This window comes from Lonchura striata, chromosome 3, assembly GCF_046129695.1.
Source record: "Lonchura striata isolate bLonStr1 chromosome 3, bLonStr1.mat, whole genome shotgun sequence".
Classification (NCBI taxonomy): Eukaryota; Metazoa; Chordata; class Aves; order Passeriformes; family Estrildidae; genus Lonchura; species Lonchura striata.
Window position 1 is genome coordinate 13,955,253 of NC_134605.1, and position 12,459 is coordinate 13,967,711.

The 12,459-nt window shown below is 42.0% G+C and overlaps 1 protein-coding gene and 1 long non-coding RNA gene across 4 annotated transcripts in view; one reads left to right on the top strand and one right to left on the bottom strand.

Annotated features, from left to right (window-relative positions):
* Positions 1 to 12,459, top strand: part of LOC110479267 (uncharacterized) — a 91,341-nt gene that overhangs the window by 31,749 nt on the left and 47,133 nt on the right. The window lies entirely within an intron of this gene.
* Positions 3,608 to 10,983, bottom strand: COX7A2L (cytochrome c oxidase subunit 7A2 like). 2 transcript variants are annotated; one of them, XM_021546393.2, is made up of 3 exons: positions 10,625 to 10,983; positions 6,278 to 6,412; positions 3,608 to 5,344 (listed from the first exon to the last, which is right to left on the bottom strand). In XM_021546393.2, exons 1-3 carry the CDS (start codon positions 10,694 to 10,696, stop codon positions 5,201 to 5,203), a joined length of 351 nt encoding a protein of 116 aa, XP_021402068.1. In that variant the 5' UTR covers positions 10,697 to 10,983; the 3' UTR covers positions 3,608 to 5,200. The 2 variants fall into 2 exon arrangements, with proteins under 2 accessions (XP_021402068.1, XP_021402069.1); XM_021546394.3 differs by lacking the exon at positions 6,278 to 6,412 and having other exon boundaries at positions 10,625 to 10,976.

Sequence of the window (12,459 nt, forward strand, 5' to 3'; positions counted from 1 at the left end):
TTACTTTAAGGGAAGACACAATTTGCATTTGTGCAGTATTGTGGATTAGACAATGTACAGCCTTCTCTTGTGAGTATAGGTAAGCAACTAAAAATTACAGAGGTGATCTTCCTCACCTGCAACAAGAACCTTTCAAAAGTATGACTCCCTGTGGTTGGAAGAACATCTGGCTAACCCAGGCAGGGCATAATGAATGGGATGCTGTCAGCTCTCTTCATGCCTCAAGTGAGAGCTTTGTAATAGACACACACTATAGCTGGTGCCTAAATTTCCAATTTTGGATGTGCAAAATTAGGGCTCGGTGGTGAAAAGTATCCAAGATATTTGAGGTAGCACCACACCATAAATAGATAAAGCACTTATAGTAAAATGAATATGTGTGACTGAATTGTAAGGAAGATATGAAAAAGGATAGAAAAATGCATTTGAGGTAACATGGCTTGAAGTGTAAGAACATTGCAGGGAAGAAGTATTTCCTCTCTTTCTTTGAAATACAGTCTGGTGCTTGTGAGCAGTAATTTGATGCCCCTATGTTTTCATACCTGTAGAACAGCTTTTTCAAAGACTTCTCACTAGAGTAAGACTTTTAGTGGGTTGGCAGGATTGTGCACTTTGCAAAGACTTCCAGGGCTTGCTCCAGCTTGCAGAGAAAAAATACATGTGACAAATTATATGAATATGATATGAATATTTCAGCATTTCTTCTGAAGCCCTTAGAAACCATTTCTTTTGTGGGACAGAATATTTAAGAAATGATGTAAAAAAGGAAGTGCTAGAAAAAATGTCATGGTCTTCAGAATAAAAATGTGGGAGTGAGGAAGGGGGAAAAGCAAGAGTGGTATGCAGCTGATGAAATGAGGAAAAATACTTCCCCCTCTCTCCCATCTCCCCAGTTTTGCAGTACTGGATCCACTGGGCAAAATTATGCAGGAAAAAATTTATCAGGGATTATCATGTTTCTTTGGAGTCAGAGGATGACCACTGCCTTCTCGTAGCCCCTGGGCTTGTAGGTCTGGGCTGCCTGCAATAGACTGGGGGGTGTATGTACTTTCTTGCATTTTGAGATAATTAATATACAAAAAAAAAGTAGTTCCTTCTGTCTAGTGCCATATCCAAAAGCAGTCTGGGATCACGTGAGAAGCACCAGAAGATAAGACCTGGTGTTAGTGAGATACCACACTGATGCTTGACAGCATATACCTTATTTCCTGATCCACAGGAATACCTTCACTCCCTCTCACAGCAAATATGCTTCTATCTCTTAGCAATCTGTGCATCATTTGCACTGCAGCTAACTGGAATTGTTTCAAATTAATGATCTTTTATAAATGAAGATGCAATTAGTACTGAATATGCAAAATGCTTAAAAGGTTGTGTGTTGTGCCTACTGCTTGACATTAATGCTTAGAATACAGACAAATTCTTCCCACTGTCCATTTTAAAACAGAGATCAAGCTTTGGCTTCCCAGTGGAACTCTTCACTGAGGTGATGAGGTGAAGAGCAGGAAGAGGGAAAAATATGTCATAAAATGTAGATATCTTGCACCTTTTTCTGAACAGTTTAGCATTATTTTACACACAACTTAGCCAATGCATGCCCATTTTTCTCTTTGTAAAAAAGTATCTGAATTGTTCAAATTTTAGGATCTGCAGGGGTATGGTTTGTGAGAGAAGTCACCAAAAATCCCCCATCCAATCTGAGATTCTTAAAGCTTCTTGGAAGGCAGAATAAGTACAGTGTATATGTATGCAAAGAAACTGTTCTTAAACACTTATTTTGACTTTTTTTAGGTCTGTAAGATTAGATTCCAAATTTTCAAGTTTCTCATGTTTTCATTCCTTACAGTGCCTTTTAATTTGAAAGCTTTGCTTTAAGGCAAGATCAAACAGTTAAATGTCTCAGTATGGAAATAATCAGTCTGTTGACAATTTCAAATGTTAAGGCAAAATGCTGTTGAGACTGTATGGTCACACTACAATACTGTGGAACAATCCTCTCCTTAACATACTTTGATTTTCAAAGCAGCTGTAAGACATATGTGCATACTATCAATGTCTTCTCAAATGCATTTATTCTACTACCCCCACGCAAAAGGTAGGGGAGGAGATCGTATTTAAAAACCATTACAAAGATATAACTATTGAATCCAGGTTGCCACAGAAATCATTTAAGGAAAACCACTGTCTCTCAACAATGAGATAATGCCATGGGGGATGGATGATTACCCATGAGATAATTTTGTTCCAGTGTATTCTGAATCTCAGCTGCATTCCCTTCCAAACTCAGCACCTTGGGGTATAAGAGCTTATTGTAATTTATTCTCTAATATACATTCAAACCAAAACACTAGAGTATAAGCTATCATTTAAAAAAGGCTTTTTCCCCACCCTCCAGTCCTCTGTGTCAGTAAGTTGCATATTTTCTAAGACAACTTGAGAAGGTCTTTATAAAACAAGAACACTATAATGAAGTTGCAGTTCCCATCAGATTCTTACTTCTGGGGATGACAATTCAAATATTGAAGTAGCCTTGATGCTGTAAGTCACCCCTGGTTCTCCTTATTTAATTCTTTAACAATCGGGCCAGAGTCAGACTACTCCTTTTAGAGGTAAGGGTGTTCTTGAAGGCTTAAGATGCTGATTAGGTCTCTGTGTCACAAATAACTGAAAACACTTAGACCCTCTTGAATCCTCACAGGAGTGGCATCAGTATTTTAAAATGGATATATTTAAGAGTTGTTTTATCTAGGGAGAAAAAGGACTTACCATGTTGCAATCTCTTCATGATGATCTCAAAACTAATTGAGGAAAGGGGCAAGATTTTGCTGCTGCAGACTAATGCAGTTACAGCTTGGAAACCTTCTGGGTTTTCAGAGTACTTTAATGAGGCAGAAATGCAGTCTGCCCTTTCTCTCAGACCTGGAGCAGTACTCAATGGCTGCAGACAAACCTCTGTTCTTTAACCCCCAACTGAACCATGAGTGTGATCTCACAAGCTGAAGCAGAGCTCTCATCCTGCTTCAACTGGGTCAGTTTTTGCAAGAAGGGCAAAGTGAATGAAGTTCTTCAAACTCCACACACTGGGGGCAAGAAGGGGGGGAAAGGTGGAATGGATTATGTCATCTTTGTTTATTTGCAAAATCTGATGGGTGGTTTTTGTGCCTTTGGCATGTGTTCTTAGCTGCTGAAAAAGAGCTGGGAAAAGGGAGGCCCATGGTAATTCTGACAGTAGAATGGCTCTAGCCATGACCTCTAACTGCAAGACACGAACCCAATGTCCTAGCTGAGTTACTTTAAGCAAGCTGGGCCTGAGTGCTAAGGCTGTCATTCCTTCCACGAAAGTATTCGCACAGGCTAATGAGCTGTGGGATAACAGCTTGGTTATTTTACCAAATCTGCTTTAGAAACAAGCAGAAACTTGTTACCCACTAGATGAGCACTAAAAATAGTCAGTTTAAACCAAAAAAACCCCAGTACTATCACAAAAACAAACAAAAAAAGAAAATCCCTAACCCACCCCTCCAATAAAACCCAAACCAAATCAGAAAATTACAAGCATGGAAATACTCAGAACAGAGTTCAGCTTCATGGAAATCTATCTGTCAAGTTTACGTGCACAATATCTTTTATTAGAAAATTTTTGTAGGCAGTCCTTGATAGATGGTATATAGGGAAGACAGACAACAACCTACTGTGCTCTTTCTCTTTTTTTCTTATTTCTTTTCTTTACTGGAGTATTTAACAGCCTACAGCCCAAAACTGAGTACCATGGAAGCATGGGCTACTGAGGAGAATATATTTTATCAGTACAGGCAACAAAACTGTCAGCTCCTGCACAATTTATTCTATGCTATTCTTTGACTCTTGCTGTCCTTACAAAACTATTTTTCATTTACTTAAATCTCTCCCATCCCAAAATACCAACATTGACAGAAACCTGAGATCACAGTACAAGCAGCTTTTTTCTTTCCTATAAAGCAGTAATAAGGCTTTGATGTAACTTAAGTGGAAAAAAATCAGATATTTTTTTTAGTAAAGATTGAACAAAGGCAGTTTTAGTTTCCTTTATCAACTATTTTTCTTATTAACTTTGAAGGTTGTTTCTGCACAGTTCTGAGTCAGATGGGTCTTTACAGAGGCCAGAAAATCAATGTTCAGGGGCAGAGGAGGAACTATGAAATTACAGAAGATGCATTTTGTGAAGACTTGTATGAAGCTTACAGTTCAAGGCTATGTTATTACAAGGGTAATATAAAGGGTTGTACTGGCTTATCTCTCTCCCATCCACAGAAATGAGTGTACATAAACAGCTATCTGCAGGCACTGGAAATAATAAGTAGCTGAATTTTGACAGCAACCTGTTTCACCAAAAATTATAGTTAAACACACAGTGCAGTCTGGGAGAGGTTTTAAGAGATTTTCCATCTCAAAAAGATGACAGCAAGGTAGCTGAATCAACTGTATTATTTGAGATCTTCAAGTTGAACCTATATATGTACCAATATGTTTATTTTACCACCAGGCGTGCTGAAATGCTCTGAAACTTTTGAGACTTGCCTCTTTGAGTATTCATGTAGCTATCTTTATTGCATGATAATACAGTTTAACAAAAAAAGTCCAAAAACGGGTGTAACTGATGCTACAATAATGGTGCACTCTGCTGCATACATTGATGCTACAGTTATGGAATAAATCCACTTTAAATGCTCCAGGGAGACAAGCCCTTTGTCCTACCACGAGAGGTGGTATAGTATTTACTAATATACCAGGATTTGGAAAAGTATAGGACAGAAACAGGTTCCCAGTATGCTATAATTAATTTTTTTTGCTTTTAGTATTTTGGAAACTAGTAGCATCCACTAAGGAATGTGGTGCATAGCTCACAAATTATTTGTCCTGTCCTCTCTCTAATATTGTTTAAGTTGGGTGAGAGATGGAAGGAAAAGCTTAACTTTCTCCAACTGTTTATGAACTCTTGCAAGACAAGAAAAGCTACAACCATATGTTAAAATATTGTATTTCTCTGTTTATATTGGTGTTTTAGAATACATAAGGCAACCGATTTAAAAACATTTTCTCCAAGAAATCCGATCTGAATAATGAACCCTATGTCATCACAGGGAACAGACTTAAGTGCAAAGTGGCACATGCAGGAGATCCTTCAGAGGAGTGCTGAGAGTCCCATGAGGTGTGGTTTCATTTATTTTTCTTTCTTTGGCCGTGAGGCAAAGAACAATGCTACCAGACAGTAGATAGTTCCTCCTATTGTCAGAGCCATCGTGGTCCGATAGAGCATCCTGTCTGGATATCCTAGCTTCAGGTGTATTGGCAGTCCATCTGATCTCTGTGGGAAGAGTTCAAGGAGAAAACAAGCAAAAAAGAAATTAACAACCACACTGAGGTCATTAAGGAATAAGCTACCTTGGGTAAATTAAGAGACTTCAGAGAAGGAAACCTCCTGACAAATAGGCTCGCTACAACCAAGTGTATTTTGTCTAGCAAGACAAATGCAAAGGCAAGTTACTTTTGTTAGCCAAAGCTGTTAAGTGCAAGCAGAAAGAATGTATCTTGAAATGTTTCTCAAGAGGACCTGGATGGAGAAGTGTCATGAACAACAGAATGTGAAAAGATATGTATAAAAAAATATTCACCAAGTCAGACTGACACATTCCAAATGGAAGTGGCATGTAAGAGAGAAAAGGGAATATTATATAAAGCACATTCTTGACGCTTAAAGAAAAGCTTAACTAATTTGTTTTAAGGAAAGTCCTACATTTAGAAATTCCATAGCTAACAAACTGGCTTTGAAAACTTTACTGTGCTGCTCTTATACTGCACTATAAACAGCTTCAGCAACATTCAAATTATTATACACAAACCAGATTTGCTTTGCTCTTCTACATCTGCTTTAAGGCACACACATGGCGTAAAGTGAGAGAAAAGTGCTTCCAATAGTCAAACAATACAACAACCAACTTTAGCAAAAATACAATGTTACTGCATTTATCCACTTTCTGTATTTATCTACTATACAAGGCATATTATATACTTTATAGTATATAGTACAAGTAGTATATACTTGTATACAGTACAAGTAGTATATACTTTATAGTATATAGTACAGGTACACAGGTTATACTGTAGATGACAGTTTCTTGACTAGACTTTACAGAATTTAGGTATTGTAGAATGGCAAAAGTAGTTAGCTATGTTAAAATAAGGACAGGTATGTCCCATTCTCCAGTTTTCTTTAAATTACTCTCAAAGTTGTCATTACCTGAAAAACTTTCTGTAGGTCTGGCACCTTGTTTGTACTCAAGAAAGGATCAGCTGCTGGTAAACCTGGAGCAGGTTTACTTGTCCCAAAAATCAGATCTGGGGATTCAATGGTGGGAACTAATGGTTTGAGTCCCTGCATAAATAAAGATTAAAATATCAAGGTATATCACACTTGCAAATGTACCAATTGTTACATTAGGCAGGTACACTGCCAGCCCTTACAAGGATACATCACGGAGTATTTATCTGATATGAAGACTTGTGATAAATACATTGTTGGCCCACTGATATCTCAGTGACAACCTGGGGTCAGAGCTTAGCAAGGAAAAGAGCAGCCTCCTTTCCAATCTCCTCATGCCATGAATTTATAGCTGTTATTTTTCTGTGCGGGTACTTAGTCCAAATTACTGCTTCTGTTTTGCACACAGCCTATCTAGGACTCTCTGAGCAGTAGGATTAGGATCAAGGATCTCTGATGCTAAGGTCAGAGTGAGGAATGAGCTCTACCTCCTGAGCGCTGCAAGCAATAGCCATAAATAACTGGGCCTTAATTTGGATGTATAGTTTGGGGATTAAAAAAAGTATGAGGATAATTTGGGTCATACAGAAATTGTATGCGGTGCTCAAGGCCCTTCAGAGACACTGATATAGTAGAAATTTTGTGCAGGTGTTATGTAGTTACACCTTATAGTTGAAATGTTGCTGCAGCTTCCCACACTCCAATATACTCCCCATGAGCAGCACAGCTCAAATTCCTTTCTGTTCAGAAGGTTGTACTCTACATTTGCATTACCTAGAAACTCCATAATTCAGTTCTGTGATTAAGGGCACAAAGTCAAAGCCAATATGAGGTGTCCTCCTTGTCTTTATTACTATAGTTAAATTTAAGCTGTCTAGAAACACAGAAGTGATGTTTTACATTGTAGCTCTCAAAAAACTTTGAGTTTTTCCCTAAATTGAGAGCTTTTTCCTAACTTGCCACAGAAATTAAAAGCATTGTACAGTTAGTTTAATGCAACAGGTTTTTATTACAAACAGAAGCAGCCATGGGTCAAGTTAAGACTGCGCTGAAATTCTGGTTTCAGCAAAACTGAATTTCTTGGCAAATTCAGTAACTAATGCCTTCCTCCAGAGCAGACTAGCACAGAAGGCAAGCACTGACTGAATTATTTAAGACCAGTGACCAGTTCTGGCTACAGTGCATCTAAGCATCTAAGGAAGCATCACAGGAAGCATCTAAGGAACTATTATTAGCTGGGAGAAGTTACTAACTATGTATTCAAGGTTACATACCAGCTACATCAGAGGCCTTGAAGCAAGCAATTTTGGACAACTATTTTTGTCTATAGGACTTTTAAGTACTGCACTAGATTTTTCTTTAAAAAGTTGGTGATTTGACAGAAATAACTAGAACAGATGTTTATACTAAATGTGCAGGCGATTTCTTCTCCAAACTTTTTGTTGCCTTCTTGATTGTTAGTATTGCAGGAAATGTGAAAATGCACATCTTTTCTGTGCCTTAAAGTTTCCAGTTCTGAATCTCCCTTCTGCTTTCTGGAGAGCCCAATGCTTTCAGGAGCAGTGCTAACTAATAACTTCAACAGTTAGTAAATCAGCAACTCTAGGTTATTGCATATTTTTTCAGCCTTACGAAAGTGACAAACTTCACTATGAAATCAAATGGAACCAATTCAGAAAACTCACATAATCATCAATGTACTGTAAATTACTTCCAAATCAGCATGGTGCCACTTAAGAACATCATTTAGCAATTTAAATAAAACACATTAATGTTGTTCACTGGCTTCAGGAAAGAGGACAACAAAACACATGCTGCAGAAAGGAGACAGTTCAGTTTGCTTAACCCAGACACTGCATTAATTAGGGTTCTTCACCAATGTAAAATTTCACTTGCATTCATTGTGAGGCTCTTAGCTAAAACCACTTGAATCTTTGTACAGGGATGATGATCCAGTGACAGTGATTTTGTGTATATATTATCAAGGGCATAAAAGGTTATGTATTATTATAGATTATTTTATTATTATAGATTCTCAACAAACTCTAAGCAATTCATATTGGCTAAAATCAGAATATCTGTGGCTCATGGGGGCTTTAAATAGCTACAAGCAAAATAAGTTGTATGAAGTGAAGATACTGTAGTACAAGTAAATTCCTGCTAGGATCATGTTCAGTAGAAGAAATAGGGAAAAGTTCATGTACTTGTCCTCATCTGACACCATTTGAAACTGGTCCCAGTGATTGTACTTTAAACATAAGCTAACTCTTTCAATTAATATTTTTATTGAATTTGTTATGGTTATGGCAGTCATTATCCTCCTAAATATGAGGAGTAATTTTGAAACTATTTTACTCTTCAACTAGCTACAGAAGTTCCCATGTATTCAAACATAAATTGTTCAGACTACTTTATACAACTTTGTTAAATGCAAAATTAAGTCTTCTAAGCATGGTAAGTTTGAGATGGAAAGAACAGGATGGATTTCAAACTCAAGAGACTGTTTTTGTTAGTATAAGCTGTTAGTTATGTTACTGTCAGCAAAATAATTTCTGAAATCCGTTTAGACTGATATTTTGCAAGCCCGTGGTAAGCTTAATCCTGCAGCAAAACAGTATTCTATTGGGAAGCACCAGAATGTAACAGTACAGAACACAGAGAATTAATATACTTCCTATTTTACCAAGGAGAATTTGAATGGCAGGATGTCTTCATCCTCTTTTTCAAGAAACATCAAAATAAACAGAAGCATAAAAAGCAAACCACTTTACATGCTGAACTATACGTCTAATAAATGGAGCAATTAAATCAATAGGAAAAAATTTACTTTTTTTTGAACTTAACACCTTAACACTCATGGGATTACCCTTATATTTCAACTGCTGTTTATTGAAAACTTCTTTAGCAGACTGATGTATCCAAATGTGTGACCTGGGAATTCAGTCAAGCTTAGGGAAAAAAAAGGAAATTCTACAAAAAAGCTGGCCTAATAACATTATAAAAAGGGACTGAAAGTAACTTTTAAAAATGTAGGAGGTTATTTACTGTTTAGGCTTGAAGCCTTTCCCCATTCCTCCCCCAAGCCTTTGACCTACACTATGTAAATGAAGTATCAATGCTTATTCTCTGACCATAACTTTGTCTAGAGAGGTAAGAAGTGCCCCTGCATTAGTGTTGGATATATTGCTACTGTATAAGTGCTGTACATACTAGAATATTATTTATTCTGCTCTCTTCCATTTCTTGTACCCCTGACCCCCAACAGCTATCCAGGAAGCCTTCCAAAGAGATGGGGAAAGACAAGGACGAAAAACCTTTCTTGGGACAGAAACTGCCATATCAGAAACTCTCTGTTACCTCAGTGTTTATTTAAGATCCTAGGGTAATTCAGGATGGAAGGGCCCTCTAATCCTCTTTAGTCCAGAGCGAGGTGACTCCAGGTTGCTGTGGGTTTTGTCTGGCCTGGCAAGCCTCTGAGTACAGTGCACAGCCTCCCTGTCTGGGCAGCAGCTCCACTGCCTGACTCTTCCCACCATGAACATGTCTTTCCTTCTTGAAAGCATGTCTTTCCTTCTTGTCCAGCTTGAACCTCTCTTCTTGCAGTTTATTCCTGGTGTCTTTTGCCTTCCCACCATGGACCACTGCGCAAAGCCTGGCTCCATTCTGCTAAGCTCAGCTAGCTGCTGACCTCTGCTGAACTTGCTCCAGTTGCCATTCCCAGAGCGGGAAGCCCACAGCTGGACACAGCACCTCGATGTAAGTGCTGAGTAGGGAACAGTGCTGCTTTGGAGCTGCTGCCCTCCTGCCTCGCAGTACCTCCGGAGCAACACCACAAACCTGCTGCCACCAGCCCCACAACAATGCAGAGGCTCTACCTAATCCCAAACCGTAACTCTAAACCCTAACCCGCAAAACGAAAAAAAAACAAAGAGAAAAGGTGATGGAGTCGCTGTCCCCGGAGGTGTTTAAGGAAAGCCTGGACGTGGCACTCGGTGCCATGGTCCGGTTGACACGGAGGTGTTCGGTCACAGGCTGCACTCGGTCTTTTCAACCTAACTGATTCCGTGAGTCGGTGACTTCAAAACCCCGCCAGGCACCGCTCACTCTGGAGCAGTCCTGTGCGATGGAAGCGCGTTAACTTCTCGCTGTAACCCGCAGCCCATCCCGACGCTGCCCCGAGCGCTGCAGCGCGGGGCGCGCTCCCGCCCGGCCCAAGGTCACGCGAGGGGCCGGCCGCGCTCGGCGCCCGCGGGGCGGCCGATCCCTCCCGGCTGTGCCGGGGCCCGCGGCGCCGCAGCCCCCGCCCGGCACCGCTCCCGCTGTTACCTGTGGGGAATAGGCGGCGGCCGCCGTGGCCCCGACCAGGCGCTGCGTGAAGCCGCTGAACCTGTAGTACATGGCGGGCCGGGGCGGGCACCGGCTGCGACCGCTGGGCCCAAAGGACCCGCCCCGCCCCCGCCCGCTTCTTTGCGGCGCCCTAACGTTCAAGGGCCCCGCCGGCTCGCAGGGACGCCGGCGCGGGAAGGCGCGGAAAGAACGAGACTGAAAAAAAGGAAAAAAATTAAAAAGCACAGTAGCCTGCACCAAAGCGGTGCGAGCTCGCCTCTGCCGAGCACGGCCGGCGGCAATTTCCAGTCAGGCAGAGAGGCTGAGCCCCCGCCGCGGCGGGGCGGCGGCGGCAGGGACGGCGGGGGCGGGACGCGAGCCCGGGGCGGGCGGGACGGGGCGTGGTTAGCATCAGCCAATCGGCGCGGGCGGGACGGGGGCGTGGTTCGCGTCAGCCAATCGGCGCGGGCGGGAGGCGAGGCTCCGCCCACGCCCGGCTGTGTCCCACACACCGCCCCGCCCGGCCCGCGGGGTGAGGGCGGCGTGGGCCGGGGGCGCTGCTCGGCCGGGCCGTGGGCAGCCGCTGTGCAGCGAGTGATTCCGGTAGTCACGGAATCACTGAGGCTGGGAAAGACTCCGAGAGCACCGTGTCCCAGCTATGAGCGATCGCCACCGTGTAACGAGAGCAGGGCGCTGAGGGTACGTGCAGGCTCTCCCTACACGCCTCCAGGGACGGTGACTCCAGCATCCCCCGGGCAGAGCATTTCAGGGCCCAAGCGCTCTTTCTGTGAAAAAATTCCTACACCTAAACCTCCCCAGGGGAAGTTTGAGGTCATTTCCTCCCATCCTGCTGCTGGTTGCCTGGCACAGGCGGCTGACCCCCGCCTGGCTACAGCCCCGCTCAGGGAATTGTGGAGTGACAAGGTCACCCCTTTTTTCTCCCTAAACACCCTCAGCTCCCACAGCTGCTCTCACAGGACTTGTGCTCCGGACCCTTCCCCAGCTCCATTGCCCTTCTCTGGACACGATCCAGCACCTCCATGGCTTTCCTGAACTGGGGGCCCCAGAGCTGGACACAGGACTTGATGTGTGGCCTCCCCAGTGCAGGGGAATTATCACTTCCCTGATCCTGCTGGTCACACTACTGCTGATACAGGCACACTCGAGAAAGACACTGAATATTTATTTCAGATTCACACAAACCTGAGTCCTCAGTGGTGTTCCAGAAGTCATGCACAGCAACTACCAAAACGTTTTACTTTGTGTGTATTTTAGCAAACAGCTGCGTTAATGGTAATTGGCTAGAAGTTACCTAGTTCTCTTATTACTTTGTATTCTATCTTCTATTTGTCAATGATTTCCTCGTTTCCCATACTAATTAGTCCACAAGCTCAGTCTTCCTCTTCTCTTGATTCTGTGGGTTTCTTGAGTTGATGGTCTGAGTCAGTGGTTGCCACCTCCCTCTCCCAGGATTACCTTTTATCCAGTCAGAGCTGGTTCAGCACACTTGCAAAGTTGTCTTCCTTATCTTGGGAGTTCCATCAAATGTCTTTGTGGCCTGTAAATTCTTTGTGTCCACTATCATTGGTACATCTTTCTTCCTACATGCTAAACCTTTGTTAACCTCCCACTAGGTCGGAGACCACTGAATCATGTCAAGACCTAAATCTTAATAAGGTTTAACAAGGCAATTCTACCAACGAGAAATTTGTCTATATAACCCGTAGACACCACTGAGAGCTTGCTTGTCAGCTGCTCTCTGTTTCACAGATTAATTCTCCTTTCTTTTTGATTAGGCTGGAATATATACAAAGATCAAACAGCATCCTTTCATA